We start from the raw sequence: 18,061 nt of genomic DNA, 5'->3' as shown, positions 1-18,061 counted from the left end.
GAGCTAGCTTGAAGCAATTGCGTAGATGTCGTTGGCAACAAAGATGCACACGCTGGAGGCGGAGGGCAGGTGGGGTGGCGGAATTGTGCAGGGCTGTAGAACAGCTTGTGCAGAGCGAGCGAGGGTTGTGCTTGTGCTTGTGCGTGTGCTTGTGCGGGGACGGGTAATGGGATGCTGGGAGCTCTCCAAAAGTGACTTTGGGGGGTGTGCAATTAGCAGCCCAGCGCACTGGACTTGTTAGTGAGCAGACTACGCTACTCTAGATGCTATCCACGAAACCCCTGGTTCTGGTGCCGTGTCTCCGGCACCTCAGCTTGATGACAGGGCCATAGTGTGCCGTCCGTGAGGCCCAAATGAGCTTGCAAGTTGCCTTGAGCGCGGCCAGGCGAGACCCAGTGTTGTGCCGGTGATCTTTAGTTTCTCAAGGTACCTTACATAAGACTACCTTCAGGCATCTTGACACAACGCTCTACGGGCTTATGCTCGAGGTTGACAGACACCTAGCCTGGGGCATGACGATGGCTCGGCAGCGGCGGCCAACTGACCTGGCACTGGCGTTGCTCTTTGCAGCATAGCCCCAGCGGCGCCCCCCCATTGCGGCTGCCCCCCTGGCCGCCTGTCCCTGGATCCTGGATTTTGAGTGGCCGGCGCCCGTGCTCCGCCGCAGCATCGCAGGCCGCGCCAGCACCTCCCGCTGGGACCATGCCATTTCCCCATGAGCATATGTCACCCGGTTTGCCTTTGCTCACTTCTCTACTTCTCCCTGGTCCTCATCTCTCGACGACAACGACCCGACGGCCTCGAGTAGCGTGCTCGCGTTGGTGCCACAGCTCACAAGCATTCGTTCCATCCCCGAAGCCTACAACAGCTTCCCAGCGCCGCCCTGCTCAGGCCTATCCCGTCCCGCTGGACAGCCGTGTGGGCGACATTCCCATGTCCCAGAGCACCAAGCCGGCCGGCGCATCGCACAATGCTGCCGCGCCGTCCCAGCCCTCGTCCAAGGCGGCCGTTGCCGCCCCAAAGCTCGACTCGCACGATGTAGAGATGGGCCGCCTCAATGGACACGACGGCCCCGCCGCCGGCGACACTGATGCCCAGCCAGACATTATGCAGCTTGCCCGGACCGGCGACATTGCCGCGATGCAGGCTCTCTTTGATGATGAGGAGTTCGACGCAACCTACACAGACGACGAGGGCATCACCCCGCTGCACGTGTGTTACCCTCGGCATGATCCTGTGCTCCGTGTTTGTATAATGTCCATGTGCTAATTCAGTTGTGGGCGCAGTGGGCCGCCATCAACAACCAGTATGCCATGTGCAAGTTCCTCCTCGACCAAGGCGCCGAAATCAACCAGAAGGGCGGCGACTCCGTAGCGACTCCTTTGCAGTGGGCAGCACAGCGCTCAAACTACTACACAGTCGACCTGCTGCTCCAGCGCGGAGCCGACCCCCTGATCACAGATTCCCAAGGCTACAACACATTACACATCTCGACCTTCAACGGCAATGTTCTCCTTCTTGTCCTCCTCCTGCACCAGGGCATTCCCGTCGACGTTGCCGATGCCTACGGACATACGGCCCTCATGTGGGCGGCTTACAAGGGCTTCCCGCAATGCGTCGACTTGTTCCTCCGCTGGGGTGCAAGCGTCCACGAGACCGATGAGCAAGGCTTCACAGCGCTGCATTGGGCTCTGGTGAAGGGGTCTCCCCAGTGCATCCTCAAGCTCATCGAGTACGGCTCCGACCGCTTCGCCAAAACGCTGACTGGTAAGACCCCGGCCATCACCGCTCAGGATCTCAACACGGTCTCTGCGTGGCACCGCGCCCTGAAGGAGTGCGGCTACGACCAAGACGGCCACCCTGTGACGCCATGGTGGCCAGGTGCATCTCTGTTCCTTCAGGACAAGCGCGGCTTCATGAACAAGTTTCTGTTCCTGCTACCGACGCCACTGTTGTGGACAGAGCTCATGGTGTTTGCCTATCTACCGGTTGTCCTTGCTGTGCCAGTTGCTCTGTTTGTTGGGTTTGGGTTTCAGTGGATTACGAATCAATTGCTCGAATATGCGCCTCCAGATATGCGGCACTTGCACAAGACCGTAAGTGAATACGCACATTCTCGCTGGGGATCCTGCTAATGGTCGTCTAGCCGTGGTTGACTGGCATCTTTGCGGCTTCATTGTTCCTTGTCGGCTTCCGGTGGCTGACAGTTGTTCTTCCCGGTAAGTCGTTGTTTTTGTTGTTGTTGCTGTCCCCTTCTAGACGCGCCTTTTTCACTGACGTTTTCTCAGCGACACTTGGGGATCACATGCTCTTGAACATCATCTTTGTCACCAGCTTTGGGCTGTGCGGATATTTCTATGCCACGTCTATGGTCTACGACCCCGGCTTCGTGCCAAAACTAAACGGCATTGCCGAGCAGAAAGCGGCCATTGACGAGCTGTTGGCGCTGTGGAAGTTTGACGAGAACAACTTTTGTGTCACGTGCATGATCCGTACGCCATTGCGAAGCAAGCACTGCAGGCGATGCCAGCGCTGCGTCGCCAAGCATGACCACCACTGCCCTTGGATCAACAACTGCGTGGGCATCAACAACCACCGCCATTTCTTCCTCTATCTACTGGGCTTGACGGGCGGTATCATCTCGATCGACTACCTGCTTTACTACTACCTGTCGGATGCCTCGACGAACGCACCCAAGGAATGCCTGGTGTTGACCGAGTCCCTCTGCCAGGTTGTCAACGCAGACGCGTACACTGTCTTCCTGGGGCTATGGACAACCCTGCAGCTCACCTGGGTGTCCATGCTCATCTTTGTGCAACTCATCCAGGTTGCCCGGGCCATGACGACGTACGAGAACATGTACGGTATCCAGGACGGCAGCGCATCGACAATCGGCTCGGTCTTTACGAGCACTGGCGCACCGCTGGATCCCAGCCATCCGAACGCGGCGCCTGCTTCGGCTGCCGACGACCCTCTCGGTGCCCGTGGTGGCCGAGGCGCCCACCGTCATGGAGGTTTCATCAAGCAGTGGTCGCGCATTCTCGGTGTCGACACGTTCATCGAGACCGCCACTGGCCGTGGTGCCGCGACTGGCAAGAAGATGCGCAAGAAGCGCAACCCGTACAGCCGTGGGTATGTGCAGAACTGCCGGGACTTCTGGTGTGACCCGGCCCCTGTGTTTGGTCGCAGGGAGACGGGCGACGCCGTGCTTGGCGGGCACAAGATCAACTATACGGAAGTCTACGAGAGCCCGGCAATGATGGAGCGCGGCGGTGGGGGCCGCAGGAGAGGCGGCTACGAGGCAGTTGCTGCCGACGACGCAGTGTAAAGAGCTAAAAGGGGGAGGCAGGTATCAATGTGTTTATAGATCAAGCATGGCCGCGGCCGGCGATGATTAATGATAAAGACTAATGAGAGATGCGAAGTTGTGGTGTCCTGGCTGTTTGGATATCACCGCGTCATGAAACCGTGAATGCCGCCCATCACAATCTGCTACAGTTTTCGAGGTAATTGCCATGTCTACTCGGCACATATGCTCGGTCACACGGGACCCAACGTGAACGACGTCAACTTGGAATTCGAGAGGGGGGTGTCAAAAGAGCGCCTAAGCTCTCTGAGAACAGGTAGGTCGCGAATTCTTGTCAAAAGGTAATAGCTCCAACAGTAAAACGCAAGCAGAGTTTTTGTCTTTGAAGGTTTCTAGCTGTCACATGTTAACTACCACAATCCGCATTGGTGGCGTGCCTAGACTGTCCCTAGGCCTCGAGGTGAACGGTTGGGACTAGGATGCTGGATCTATGTCGAAGCTAGACATGTCCACCAAAACCAACCCTTTTGGAGTAGGGATCGCGGGGAAAACAACAATCACAACATTACACACAAATACACATACAGGACACGCATATTGCCTGGGACTTTTGTTTCTTTTCCTCTCCGGTAGTAACCTTTCGCCTAGATTGAGACAAGGGAGAGAGATCAGCGGATACGGTCCCCGACGGCAATGCGATGAGGGGGAGGGGGAGCGACAAGGAAAACGCAAAGAGAGCTGACACGTCGGGAATGATCGGTTTCCTTCTTCGTTTGGCAACAACGGAGCTTTTTGCAGAAATCGGGATAGTTCCTACGTGTATGGTATACATCGCCGTCAAAGAAGGGAGGGGAGGGGGGGAGGTTGTCTTGCTCCTTCGCAGCTACCGATGATCATCAGAGAGAACCGACGAATGCGAGAGTCCTGGGTCTCGGGAGAGTGCCTGATTTTGAGCTAGAGATTTGTGTCAGGCATCGACAGCTGTCTGGTGGTGGAAGTGAGCGTGTACTATGGTAGGTATGTGGAAGTATGTGTGGAAAGTCCAGGTATGCATGTCTGGCATGCAGTGAGCCGCGCACGCGCACACTTGACTTGCCAGGGTCCAAGGCGCTAAGCCTTCAGCTCGTTCCAGGTGATCGGCATCGAGCATCTAATTAATCTCAACGATAAGGACGGATTTGTGCGACTCGTCATGTTTCCGCATCTCGCTGCCGCCCGGAGAAAGAAGTGCAGATCTCCGACTTTTTCTGGTTGGTCAGAGCACACCAGAACAATCGGGACGAAGCTCCCAGCTCTGGGCCTCGGTTTAATGCGAGAGGGTTTCTGGGGCATCAGATGAGATCCAAGCAGCCAGCCGGGCCCATTCATCGATGCCGGAATCCTCTTTTTGACTTCGGACGCCAAGAGACAAGCAAAGACAGCCCACAAGGTTTTTTTGTCCCCCCCCCCCCAGTCCGGATGCGGCACTTCAGCTAAGGCAGACTTTCGTCGAAACGAGCACGCAGGGGAAGACCAGAAGACCGCCCACTCACAGATTACCGTTGTGATGGCCGCCGCCGCTGGTGCCAGCCTCGGGCTGGGCTGGTGATCCCTACTTTATCTGCTCTGCGTGCTTCTCAGCCCCAGTGGGGACCAAGGGAAGGCCGCCCGCCTGAAAAGCAAACGTGCCAAATGAAGTAAACGTGATTCGATTCACGCTCCTAAGTTCCGGGGCTTGGGGCTTGGGGCTTCCAGGACAAGTGCCGAACCGTGACGTCCTCCCCCCCCCTCCTCTTGGGCTCTCGTCCTAGTCCTAGTCCTAGTGCCGTGCCAATGTGTCAGTGCTTCCCAGGGTCGGTGCGTGTGGTTTGATTAGAGAGGCGCAGGGCTGAACCGCCTAGCTCGCAGCCATCCCCCACGAGCCGTGCGCCCGCTTACTCTCAGCCAGTTACAGTTTAGCTGTGCGCTTTGGGAGGGAGTGGCTGCGCTGGCATGAGACGCACGCCGATGACTTACACGGGCGAGCAGATTTTTGGTATCAGGGTGTGCAGGGAAAGGAGAAGAAAAGGGCGAGGCGCCAATGACTGCTTGGTGTCTGGATGAGTACAAGTATTGGCGAGTCTGCTCCTTGAAGGCGTCGCCATGTTCTGGTCCTCTGTCACTTACACGCTGCTCTCCGATCTCTAATTCATCAGCAACAACAACACACAACCCATCTACACACTCGTTCATTTTTTTATTGCTACTTTTCTTCTCTTCTCACCATCATCAACAATGGCTGCCCCCGTCGATCAGAGCCAGCAAAACTTTGCTGCCGCTCCTCCTGCTGCTGCCGCTCCTCCTCAGGAGAAGCCCGCTCCCGCTGCCGCCGCTGGTCCGGCCAACGGTCCGATCAACGACGCCGACATTGAGGACTGGAAGAAGCGCTTCAACGAGGTTCTCGCCAAGCCCAGCGAGCATGTCAACTCCAAGTCGCCCGCGACGGCCCAGTCCTGGACAAACAGCCTGTTTGGCTGCTTCAGCCCCATCGACCTGTGCTGCATGACCTGGTGCCTGCCCTGCGTCACCTTTGGCAAGACGCACCACCGCGTCCGCAAGAACGGCTCCATGGAGGGCTGGGAGCCCATCAACACTTCTGTACGTCAACTGTGGTTCTTATCCTCATCTCTTCTTTCTTCCTGTGTAGACACGAAATGATGGACTAACACCTATCTTGTCTCCCAGTGCCTCATGTTCTGCGCCTCCTCCTGCTTCGCCCTCCACTGGATCCCCATGTCCATGCAGCGCGCCGACATCCGCGCCCGCTACAACCTCCAGGGCAGCTGCCTCGTCGACATTGCCACCGCCTGCTGCTGCGGCCTCTGCGACCTCGTCCAGGCCGAGAAGGAGTCGGAGCAGCGCGAGGCCCTCCTCCGCAGCAACGGCCCGGCCGCCGAGCAGTACCGCCCTGCCGAGGGCATGGCTTATGGCCCTACCGCTTGAAGGCGCTGACGGTGGGCGAACTTGGAGTTCGTAAAGGAAGTAGTAGAAAAGAGTGAACAACATTGTGGAATACCTGCGCGAAACCGGGAATATGCTTTGGTTTGCTTTGCAGAGATAAAGAATGATACCCTTCGATAATAGTACAGTTGATATAATTTCATCCCCATCGGGAACAATAACGGCCTCGGCACCATTACGTGATACGACTTGCAAAGTAATAGATGCTGACGATTTACACGGAAGCTGTGCCTCAAGATCAACACTATCCTGTCAGCATGCCCTTTCGAAAGTAACTGCTTTGGTAGGTATTTATGCCTGCGCCAATGAGGCAGGCAAGCCGGGAATGAAAGATCGAACCGCGACTGGTAATGTCAGCGCATTGTTCCTACATAAACCGCATGCGGAACCACGTGGAGTGTGTAGTGTGGGCGAACCCTTCGCCATCTCTGGCGTTGATAGCGAGCACGCTCGTGTCGGTATTCCTCGCTGGCTATACGTCACGATGCACAATGCCAGTAAGCGACATGCTGGCATTTATGAGGCAAAGGTCTAACCATACGTGCTTGGCTTCAAACGAAGGTCTCGTTGTCGGTCTCCCTCATCAGAGGGGTTGTCGCCTCAGGTGTTTCCGGCCTTGTGAGCTGTTGGGTACATTAAGCTGGTGCATGTGGCATTTACTAATCCCGTCGTCCGTTCGTAGTGGGGCGGCTACTTGATTAGGCGTTTGAAAGTATATAATAATCGCATGCGTATGTTCACGTATACAATTTTCCTTTGACACGTGCAGCCGGTTGGTCCTTTCAGAGGAGGTTGTTCGAGGAGAGAGCGGCTTACATGAGGGTCCGCGGTGGCTCCTTCCTAGTTTGTCTCCATCTATATAAGCACCGATAAGCGCCTGACCCGACTAACAGAAAGCTCCTGTAACGTAGTGGTACGGTCCATTTTTACCTATACTTTGTCGAAATTTTAACTAATAATTTCCACAGGTTAGCGTGCCGTTCTTATAGCGTACAGGCTTGTCCTTACCCTATGATAGACATGCGGAAGTCGCGAGTTCAATCCTCGCCAGGAGCAACTTTACTTTTTGCATTTGTCCAGAATTTGCACACCTTCTTTTTTGGGTCCACGTCAACATTCTACTATACATTCAATGGAATCGGGCAAATGATTGCAGATGAAGTCGCCAGACCGCTCTCGGCAGATCGTCCCGAGTCCCAGAAATAGGCCCACTTGCGGCTCGCCGGTACTCTATATATAGGGCATTCCGTTTGCAATGACGTCAGTGTAGATGAAACAAGACACCTCAGGCCGCTGCCTTTCTGCCTCAGACCCGCAGGCCTTGTCGCAGCCTGGTTGCAGATTGATGCGGCAGCATGAAATCGAAGACCGAGGAACAGGTGAGGATATTCGCATTTTACCTTGCGCTGACCCCGATGCCTGTCGCGACGATGTGGACGTGATCTCCACCAGACCCCGGATGGTGCACGAACAATCACCAGGCCGGTTTGCATTTGCACCATGCTTTCGACAATTGTGTAGGATCCCATGTCACGTGCACCGTCACGCCATGGACGCTGGATCCAAGATGCCTGCTCTCTGTGGTGTCAGCTCTTGCCATGTTGCGCGATGTTCCCAATTGACTTCTCTGGCTTGACACTGTCGGGCTGGCCTTCAGTATTTTCCAAAACAGCTATCAAGCCTCTAGCCTCCGCATCGTCTTCCATCATCTGAACGCCTGGCTTCTTACTCTTTCTTAGTTTCGCTAACTCCTGTCCATTGCCCCCTGGACCTCTGGACCTCTGAACCTCTGGACCTCTGGCTGTAGGCCTGTCGTCCTTTGAAACCCTCAACATGAGTAATTCAAACCAGCAACCCATCACTGCCAGCCCACGCGAGGTCCCAGTCTAGCTGACACATGGCAGACCACCGCCCTACAGGAATGCAACACTCGAGAGCAACATCTCGAAATCTCGAGTGTTGCACCAAACCGTGAGTCCCACGTGTGTACTGAAGCAAGCCTGTTTGGTTCTAATTTGCCTCCTTCACCTCCGTGGCCGCACACCAGACTTTCCAAAATCCCAGTCCTCTCTTGCGTCTGAATTTGCCAGTCCTGCCTGCATGATTTTCGCAGCAGCATACCCGAGTAATGTACATCAAGCCAGAGAGTCACGTGAAATCCCCAAGAAGATTGATCGAGGCAAGCGTCTATGCCCGTATCCCCACTGCCAGATCACTGCTGGACAAGGGATCTGCACACACACACACGCAGACGAAACACGTCCGTGCTGGGTTTATTTACAGTAGTTTCATCTCATGAAAAAAGCTATATACACATGAAACAAAAGAGAGCCCCTCATCTTCCTCTTGCCGACCCCACGCCTTCCAACATGACTGACACCTTGGTACCACGCCAAAAAGAAAGGGGGGGGAAAGGGAGGGGGGACCGACGATAACAGTTCTACTTGCAAGACACAAAGTCGTTGCCACTGGCGCCGGTGTGGGTGACGACAGCCGCAAACTGGCCCTTTGTGTTGAAGACGACGCGGTCCGGGCCGGGGCTGCCGCCGGTGTAGGGCTTGTAGGTCTTGAGGATGGGGAACTCCTGGTACGGCCCGCTGACGAGCAGTGGGAGGCCCTCGTAGTTGTTGTAGGAGTGAGGGTAGTCGTTGCTGCCTGTTTAATTTTTGTATAAGGTCAGTGAGTGTGTTATTGTTGTTGTCGTCGTCGGTGGTTTCCTGAGATTTGTCTCCTAAATTTTCACCCGAGAAATTGTACAGACGTACCGACTTGCTGGTTGTCCTGGTAGTAGCCGTAGCCCTGGGCGACGGCCTCCTGGATGTCTTCGGCCCAGTAGCAGACGCTGCCGCAGGTGTATTGGCACGACTGGCGGTTCTCGATGGGCCCGGCGGCGACGGAGGACAGGGCGGACAGGGCCGCGACGAGGAGTGTAGGTAGGGTCTGGTATCACCAAGAGTCAGAGTCAGAGTCAAAGTCGTCCAGGGATAGTGTCATGCATATGGATGGCCTGTCGCACCTTGAGGCCGAGCATGACGGGCAGAGATAGAGTCTAGCGGTGCAGGTTTTGTTGAAAGTAGAACGGCCTCTGCCACAAACTCTCTCGGATAAAGATTTGACGGCTACTGTCTACATATGAGGACCGACGGTCTGACGAGGCAAGGCCGGGCAGCTTATATAGATGTGGCCATCGGTGCATGGTGTGCGATTGCTGCTCGCACAAAGAGATAGCCGCCGCTCAGTGCTTAGTGCCCTGTGCTCTGCCGGAGCTGTGCATGGCGGCGATCTGGTGCAACCCGACCCAAGACAGCAGGTCCTGTGGTCTGCGGAAGACACCTGCGTTGCCAAGGGACCTTCCGAAAGAGGCAAGACGACGAGATGACAGGGCGTGGGGATCGGCGCGGCGGTGGCCAGCGGGCGCCCTGGACGCCGGCACTCGCGAAACACGCTGGGCCGGCACGCCGCCTCATTGGGCGCGCTGCTGCGGCACCCCACGATCGACGCGGGCACCATCTCTTGGCTCTTTTGCATGGCACCTTGGCCAGGCATGGCTGCAACATCACCATCCACATCATCATCACCAACATCATCAGCATCACTGACCTGGTGGGCAATGGGCAGTTAGTCGAAGCTGGGCGGCTGGCCACTGCCGCCGCAGACAAGAGGCAGACAGACAGACAGATCCTGCGCGGAATCCCCAGCAGAGCACTCAAAGCCGCCGGCCCTTAGAAGTGCTATCTCAACTACCAACCTGCCCAAACAGGCTCGCGATGCTACGATGCCTCTGATAGGCCTTTGCCAGATCTGGCAACGTCGCAAAGTCTCAGGCACGACACGCCCGTGCGTGGGGATGCAGCCAATACTCAAGCCTGTGCTTGGGGCTCGCTTGCGTCGACCTCTTAGTGGGAAGCCCTTGGTGTACCGCGCAGGCGGCACCCCGCTTCTGAAGGGCCATCTCTTGCGTGCTGGAGACACTGATTCAATGTCCTGCGGATTCCGCAGCTCGGTGCTCACAGCAGGAAAACAGAGTGTGGCCCTCCTATCAGCTCTCTCGATAACTAATGCAGCCAGTCCGTCTCTGTCTGGACCACACGTGCAGCTTCGCGTGCTGTGCAACCGTCCGTGATGGGAGGCCGCGTCATCGTCCGGGGGCTGACCATGAACGCGGACTTGATCTCGGACGCTCCGCCCCTTTCGAGGTCCTTTTATCATGTCACACGCTGATAACAGTCTGTCGATGGGTATACTTATACAAGTGCTGTGTTCAGAAGCCACTCCCCAAGAACGAAATTGGGTGCGGTCAGTACTATATTTGGCTGCCAGAATTGGCGAAATCCCTGCACTACATGGATTGTAATTGAATGCCGTGCTGTCTGTAACAGAAGCAGCAAAGCCACGATTTGGCGATAGGTTCGGGTCGCTTTCCAGCACCTCCTTCTGCCCAAGATCAGAAGGCCTAGTACATTGTCTGTTGTGCGGTCAATTCACTCACACTTGCGCAGACAAGAAGTATTAGGACTTTTTCGTTAATCTTGGGGACTCTATACTTCGCTACATTAGCAGCCACGTCTGAAGTCCTGTCAAGCTTGCAGGAGCCCCATAGTCGTTCCTGTGTTGCTGCTGCAAAGTCATTGTTGTCCAGGCATCTTGGTGGGATAATTACACCTCACTTTTCCGACCGTTCACGGTAGCTCTGACCAAGCCTCTCTCGGTCTTCTCAAGCTGCACTGCTTGCACACCCCTGGAGGTCATTTTGCGCGACTGTTCTGCCGAACCTCGGCAAAAATCAAATTCTGGTGCTTGCGACTTCGAAGCTGTGAATGCCCCAGCTCATGAATGTACACGTCAATGTTGATCGAGAGAGCGCACTTAGAGTCGCGTTGGCGAGAGAGAGAGAGGAACAAATTGCACACAATCAGTCCAGCCACCCCAAGCCGAGCTGGAGGCTACGCAGATCGCAACCCCTATGTTTCTTCGTCTTGACAGCGGCATGAAGCTGCCAGTCCATGCAGAACAGGGCGGCATGCATTAGCGGACCGGACCGCAGAGCGTGGTGTGGTAACACCTGGAGCTTCCAGGAATGCATGTCTCGATGTGGTGGCATCGGATGGCAGACGCACTACGTCACCGCTGTGAATGGGCTAATAAACTTTGTGGAGCAGTGCTTGCTCACAATGCGCATTGTTTGGATCCTCCCCGCGTGTCGTAGTCTAGCGCGGACAGGACAGGGCAGAACCGTCAACACCAGATCGAAATAGGGCTCGCCCGAGGCAATACATGATTATCGTCGAACCCTATGATGAGCACCAGTGATTTCCTAGAGCTATTAGCGCAACCCCGGATGACTTCCCCGTCGTGCAAAGCTGAGGCCAAGCGAGGGTTGCTGGTTGGCACTAGGCCGTTGCCCGGCAACCGGGAACAACAGCGACCATGACTGGTCGTGCCGCGCTTGGCCTATATGGCGATCGCCAGAGGCCGAAAAGCACGGCATCGTTCGCCCAGGCGACTACGACAGGCGCAAGTGGCTGACGGGGAACCCAATCAGCTCGCGACGGCCACATGGTTTCCGCGGCAGCGCGTTGCAGAGCAGATGCAGAGGCGGTCTAGCGGTGGCGGGGCAAAGCAGACGAAACCATTCCCCACGAGGCGCGGATTTGTTGTCAAGCAAGCATTGGTGGAGAGTCGCCATTCTTTCACCTGCATGCGGGCCGACGCCGGCGATTTGAGTGTTGCGTGGGACGAGTCGAACAAGCAAGTCTTTGAGCAAGCTCGGCCCAGCACAACCAGCTCGTCCCGCGCGGGAGGGAGAGTCAGGCAGTCAGGGCCTTTGTCGCATTCCATTCCCAGCGAGGTTGATCCTGGCTGGCCGGGAGCCGTTGGAAAATAGAGTGGTGGGTGGGTGGCCAAGTGGCGGCGGGGTCTGCGGGAAAGGAGCGCCTGTCAAACTGGTGCTGCGCTCGGCAAATGTCAACAACAGGCACCACCCTCTCCAGCCAATGACAGCGCCGCGCTCAAGCTGGCCCCTGCGAGCGGCTGCAACACCGCCGCCGCCAAAAGTAAACACACAATTTCACTCCCCTGAGGAACAAGGGTTGACTGAGGTGCCGTACGCCAACGGGCGAAAACGTGTCCGCAGCGCTGCAGCAAGCCCCTCCGCTCGAATTAACCTCGCCGGGCTCCTCGATTGTTTTGGCCGCACTTTTCACGATTCTTTTCCATGCACTTCTGGCAGCCGAGCTCCCCGCATTGAGCCTGTGCCCGGGCCCGCCTTGCAGCCCAACCTGTGATCTTCGTGGCCGCCCCTTCTTTTCTTCCATGGGGGGGTGCCCGGCCTCATTTACTGCCACCAACCCTGCGACCACCGCCCGAGCTTCTACCCTCCCGTTTCCTTCAGGGACTTTGTTTCTGCCTGCCCAACTCTCCTCGGTACATACACCAATCTCTTGCATTCAAATCTCCGAGCACGAAACACACGACAGCTCGCCCAGGCAACCAGACGTGCTTGCTTCTCTGATTCCTCAGTCAGCTCAGGGACCTCCATCTCGCTTGACGACGCTCTTGCCTCGCCAAGTTCTGACCGTCGCTCGACGCAGACCTTATTCCACACCCTTGCGAGGTTGCCATGGCGCTTTCTTGAAAGCAAGAAAACCATTCGATATCTGCATGACCAAGTCGGCGAGCACTGCTGCATGGTGCCGGACCGACGAACCTTGACATTGCCGAGCCGCCCCCAGAGAGCGCCTGCGTCCAGGCCTTTCCGTGAGCCATGGACACACCACCGCCGCCTCCGCCCCATGGGACAAATCCCAAGACGGCCAACCCAAATCTGCCACCCGGCAAATATGACATCTTCATCATCCCTCCACACTCGTCCGGATCAGGCTTCCTCTATCTGCCTTCCCTGCAGCCCAATATCAACAGTTTCGCAGCGGGCTTCGCCAGTGCCCTGGTCCTTGTCGTGCTCTCGCAGAGCATGGCGCCGGCCTTTCGGTCCTGGTGGGCCAATTTCCAGGGAATGGGCGATGCGGGAATGGTGATCCTCGTGATTGCTGTCGGCGTGGGAGCTTGGGCTCTCGGCCGGATCCAGCACGACAAGAACACTGGCAATGGCGGCAAGAACGGGAGCAACAGTGGACCTGGGGCTGGAGGTTATTACTCTCACAGCTCCGGCTTCTGGGGCCAGCAACATTCCGCTGCGCCAGACCCCAATGGTCCTCCTCCACCTCCACCGCCTCACGGTTCGCCGCCTCCGCCTAGATCTGGTCCGAACGGAAATGCTCATCAACAACACCGCCACCATGAGCATCATCAACAACAACAGCACCATCAGCACCAGCACCAGCAATCTGCGCCGCCGCCGCCACCACCGCCACATACACCGCGCAATGAGCAGCCTAAGCCTTCGTGGCAGCAGCAGGAGCAGGCATACCAGTCACCACCCCAGCCGGAGCAAAGGGCCCCGGAGCCACCAAAGCCTTCGCCTCGACAAGAGGCACCCAAAGCAGCACCTTCGCCGCCACCGCCGGAGCCCGCAAAGCCGGCACCACCAAAGGAAGCTCCCCGACCACCTACGCCACCACCCGAGCCGCCAAAGCCTCCGCCGCAGGAGCCCCCGAAGCCAGAGCCACCAAAAGTAGCACTGCCGAAACCAGAGCCTCCAAAGGCCGAAGCTCCAAAGCCTGAGCCACCCAAGCCTGAGCCGCCTAAGCCTGAGCCTGAACCCCCTAAACCGGACCCTCCGAAGGCGGATCCACCCAAGGAGAAGCCGAAGGGCGCTTGGGAGAAGGCTCGGGAGGAGACGCGCCGCCGGGAAGAAGAGCGCAAGGCCAAGGAGGCCGAGCAGAGGCGAAAGGACGAGGTGCAAAGACGGCTCAAGGAGCTACGTGAGAAAGAGGCCCGCGAAAGAGCGAAGCGTGAGGCTGCGGCCAAGGAGAAGGAGGAGGCCGCCGCGCGCGAGAAAGCTAAGCTTGAAGCAGAACTCAAGGCCAAGCTGGAGCAAGAACTGCGAGAGCGAGAGCAACGGGAGAAGGAACAAAAGGAGAAAGAGCTCAAGGAGAAGCTTCAGCGCGAGAGAGAAGTTAGGGACGCTCGGCTGGCTGAGGCACGAGAGCGAGAACTTCGAGAGCGTCTCGAGAGGGAGAAGGCTCTGCGAGAGAGGCTCGAGCGGGAAGCCAAGGAGCGGGAGGAGGCTCGTCTGCAGGAGCAAAAGGCCAAGGAAGAGACCGTCAGGAAGAGCACGTATGCCTTTTCGTCCGTGGGCGAGAAGACCAACCCATGGCCAAATGGCAAGCCGCCCGTGCAGGCACAACCCGCTCCGGCGCAGGCACCTCCGTCGCCGGCCAGGCCGAATCCTACACCGGCCTCGGCAAAGCGCCCCCCGCCGCCGCCGTCCGCCCGTACCTATGATGATGACGCAACGTCGAGCTACTCGTACCGCCCATACGATCAGCCGAAAGCGCATAACCGGCGGAGATCTGGCGAGACGGTGTTTACCGAGTCCTCGTATGCTGCGTCCCAGTCGACGGCGCGGTCCACCCCACCACCATCGATGCGGAGGCCGTACACGACCAAAGACCCCGACAAGATTGTCATCAAGGCCGTGTATTCGTTTCTCAACCAGTTTTCCAAGACGCCTGCCTCGCAGCTCATTTCTGGGTTCGGCCCCGTCACTGATGGGCTTATCCTGCGCATAACGACCGAGGGTATCTTTATCGACGACGACGTGCGAGGCGTGCCCCAGCGCGAGTGGGACGTCAAGGCGTGGACGCTCAAGACCATGGAGATCTGGTGTCCCTCAGCGGCCGAGGTCACCTCGGCCAAGCCCACACAGAAGAGTGCTTCCAGGTGGCGGACCACGACGAGAGGGCCGAGTAGGGTTCTGGGAGGCGAGGATGCCGACGCCTTCCTTACGGAGCTGCTCCATGTCTGCCGGGACGAGTGCCGTCTTGAGCTGCACGAGGGCTACGAGCGGCGTTCAGCCAACGGCAGCAGCTCTGGCAAGTGGGAGCATCGCGGCCTTCACGTGTTGCAGGCTACCATCCGCGACCAGGAGGGCAAGCGATACATGTTTGTGCTCGACGAGGGCGAGGGTTGGAAGGTGGCCGTGGCGCTGCAGCGGCTGCGTAAGGGTACTCAAGCCCGGCAGCTGGGGATCCAGCCTACCACGGCGGCTGAAGCGCGGGCGACGCTCGAGCTGCTCGGCTGGTAAGGAGCCAGACGAGGCAGACTTGCGGTCTTTACCATTGTTGTAGCTGGGGCCAAAGCAAGGATGAGTCTGGTTATGGATGGCGTCAGACCGTTGTCACAAAACCCACTGGAATGTCGCCATGGAGTCGTGTCTCGTCGCGTCGGCATCTGTGACATTCCTGAAGCGGTCGCGCGCGGCACCCGCCATATGGACGCGCGTGCTGTTTGTCGGGTGGTTCGCCGTCTCCCTTGTCAGCTGTGTCACTTTCTCCGACGAGATCACTTACTGTTTGCTGCATGGCGGAGCGAGGCGAATGCATTCACTCTTTTGTTTTGTCAAGTCATTTGCCGTAAGGGGGAATTGGCCAATGGCGGGTCATTTCCTCCCCCAAGGCCGTGACGTTTTGGATTGAAGCGTTCCTGCATACTAGAGCTTACGAGACGAACGAGCATGACATTGAGGGCGTAACTAAAGACCACAGAATTTATGGAAGTTATAGTATTACAGAAAATACAAGGAAATTTGTATATTAATTTGTTTCTGATGATGATGACATCGTGGTGCCTACTTGGTACGTAGTGAGACGCCTGTCTCTTGTTCAGTGTCCCCGTTCCTGGCCGTCAAATGCCAGTCCAGGCTAGTCTACGCTGTTGAACCACCACATGATTGGAGCCGAGACACAAATGAGCCATTGTCCCGATTGGGAGGGGCCACTGATACTCTTGCTTCGGCAAAAGCACCTCGGAATGTCGCATGCTATGCTGCCTGCCATATTCCAGCAGCTTGCATGCATAAAAAGTGCAGTGCCTTGCATTGGTGTGACAAGCGACCCGTCCATGTATTCTCGCGGATACATTTTTGGGGGAGGGGCGGCGCCTGGGCAGACAGGGCAGGGCATTTCTCAACGACACAAGTTGCCTTTGTTGATGAGTCCGTGTTCTCCCCATGAATACCTAGGAGAGCTAAGTTTTGCAAAAAGTACATGCCATGGACGGATTAATAATTAAACAAGAGAACCACTTGGAATTCTGGGCGCTGGGCGCAGAAAGAGAGAGAGAGAGAGCGGCAAGTCGGCCCAGATGTGTTCGTCGTCGGAGCCTCCGCAATTTGGCCGAGTCCAGGGCTGTATAAGGACTTAGTTGAGAACAATAGGACACCGAGTACGTTAGTGCTGACTGCTAAACTGCAAAGAACAACTCAGATGGCAAAGCTTAATGTAGAGGAGGACCCTTTTCTCTCTATGCCGGTTGGGGTGGATGGGTAGGTTGGGGAAAGTTCAAATGATCGATCCCCCCATATTGTCTGGTGCATTCTGTGTTTTTTTTTTCACGCACAATACTAGCATAACACAACCTGCCTGGATAGATGGAGGGACGACCGTGCTTTTTGCGCACCTTAAAAGATGAAGGGAGAGGAGGACGGAGAATCGGTGGCAGAACCGGGGCAAGAAAAAATTCGTTGTGTGGACAGCTTGCGGATGGGCGACGAGTATCCCGGGGGTCCGTCTGAAGTTCGATCTCTGTTTACTTGCATTCGGGCCTTTCGAGCCTTGGTTAAGTTCACGTGGGGCTTTGGACTTTTCCCGTCCTCGGATGGTGCCGGCGGGATGGTAGGAAAACCCGCGCGTAGATGGAGTCGAGGCCAGGCCGAGAAGGGCAGGTGTAGTGTTGAGATGAAAGCTGCCTGGGCGGAATGACGGGGGGAGAAGGATGATGACGCCAACAGAGAGTGCATGGGGTATCGATGGGACCGAGTACCAGCCCGGTGGGAGGGCACAGCAACCAGAATTAGAACAAGGAAGCCGGCAACGCGGACCGAGAAACACGATCGAGGACGGGACTGTGGGGAAGCACGCGCACAAGCTGGTTGACCGCCTTGCGCTTGGCCTTGCCGGGGCCGGATCAACGTTGCATTGGAGATGCATCTGGTGCTAACTAGCGTCGTGGAGAGAACCGCGAGGGTGGATGTGCCTTGTGTTGTTTAGCCACGGTTTCGCCGGAGAGGCGAGAGGCGCTGGCTGCACGTTGTGCGAGCAAAGAGCAAAGATGGAGGGGGAAAGACGCGGGGTAGAAGCTCCCCAGATGGGCCGGTGATTCCATGTTGGGACGAGTGCCTGTGCATGGATCTGGGGCGAGTTCGTGTAATGCACCCAAGGGGGGATTGGGATCGGCTGTTGCGATCATGTGCTTTGGGGGGGGGCCCTGGCGAATCGGGTCAGGGCGGGCAGGATGGAGCGAGCCGGAGGGCTGGGGTGCCCATCGCAATCCCGGCAGGCGCGCGCAACAGCCCAGTACTAGTATTGCTGGAATTGCCGGCGTCCAGGTTTTTTCGGGGTGCAGATGGACGGGTGTTGTGTCATTCGAGCAGCTTGGCTGGGGTGCCGGGGGGGAAAAGGGCCGATGGGCGAGGTTCGTTTAAGGCGTGGCGTGCGGGGATGGCGGCGGGGCGTGCGGGGAGGCCCCAGCCGGCAGCAGGGGCACGTCCTGCCTCCGTCATCATCGCCGCTCATCGCTGTGGGCACAACATGGCCAAGCTCTGCGGGTGGCTGGATCGGCGGGGCGCGGTAGTTGACTAGCCTACAAGCATAGTAC

At 57.2% G+C, this 18,061-nt stretch overlaps 4 protein-coding genes across 4 annotated transcripts; 3 read left to right on the top strand and 1 right to left on the bottom strand.

Annotated features, from left to right (window-relative positions):
- The first annotated feature begins 739 nt into the window (after positions 1 to 739).
- B0I36DRAFT_283924 (uncharacterized protein) lies at positions 740 to 3,494 on the top strand. Its single transcript, XM_046151552.1, has 4 exons — positions 740 to 1,212; positions 1,287 to 2,096; positions 2,147 to 2,219; positions 2,289 to 3,494. Exons 1-4 carry the CDS (start codon positions 934 to 936, stop codon positions 3,326 to 3,328), a joined length of 2,202 nt encoding a protein of 733 aa, XP_046017152.1. The 5' UTR covers positions 740 to 933; the 3' UTR covers positions 3,329 to 3,494.
- A 2,066-nt stretch (positions 3,495 to 5,560) lies between these two features.
- On the top strand, positions 5,561 to 6,268 carry B0I36DRAFT_372234 (PLAC8 family-domain-containing protein; the record flags this gene model as incomplete). Its single annotated transcript, XM_046160097.1, has 2 exons — positions 5,561 to 5,923; positions 6,011 to 6,268. 2 exons carry the CDS (start codon positions 5,561 to 5,563, stop codon positions 6,266 to 6,268), a joined length of 621 nt encoding a protein of 206 aa, XP_046017151.1.
- Positions 6,269 to 8,726: 2,458 nt separating this feature from the next.
- B0I36DRAFT_346056 (Ribonuclease/ribotoxin) lies at positions 8,727 to 9,317 on the bottom strand (the record flags this gene model as incomplete). The annotated part of the gene is made up of 3 exons (XM_046156418.1): positions 8,727 to 8,941; positions 9,052 to 9,226; positions 9,303 to 9,317. 3 exons carry the CDS (start codon positions 9,315 to 9,317, stop codon positions 8,727 to 8,729), a joined length of 405 nt encoding a protein of 134 aa, XP_046017150.1.
- A 3,732-nt stretch (positions 9,318 to 13,049) lies between these two features.
- Positions 13,050 to 15,491, top strand: B0I36DRAFT_237465 (uncharacterized protein; the record flags this gene model as incomplete). The annotated part of the gene is made up of 3 exons (XM_046149537.1): positions 13,050 to 13,431; positions 13,789 to 14,196; positions 14,299 to 15,491. The coding sequence occupies 3 exons, from the start codon at positions 13,050 to 13,052 to the stop codon at positions 15,489 to 15,491; spliced, it is 1,983 nt and encodes a 660-aa protein (XP_046017149.1).
- Positions 15,492 to 18,061: the final 2,570 nt, after the last annotated feature.

Source organism: Microdochium trichocladiopsis (genome assembly GCF_020744255.1).
Source record: "Microdochium trichocladiopsis strain MPI-CAGE-CH-0230 chromosome Unknown B0I36scaffold_2, whole genome shotgun sequence".
In the NCBI taxonomy this organism is placed as follows: domain Eukaryota; kingdom Fungi; phylum Ascomycota; class Sordariomycetes; order Xylariales; family Microdochiaceae; genus Microdochium; species Microdochium trichocladiopsis.
Note: the sequence above shows the minus strand (reverse complement) of the source record. Positions and strands in the feature narration are given on the sequence as shown.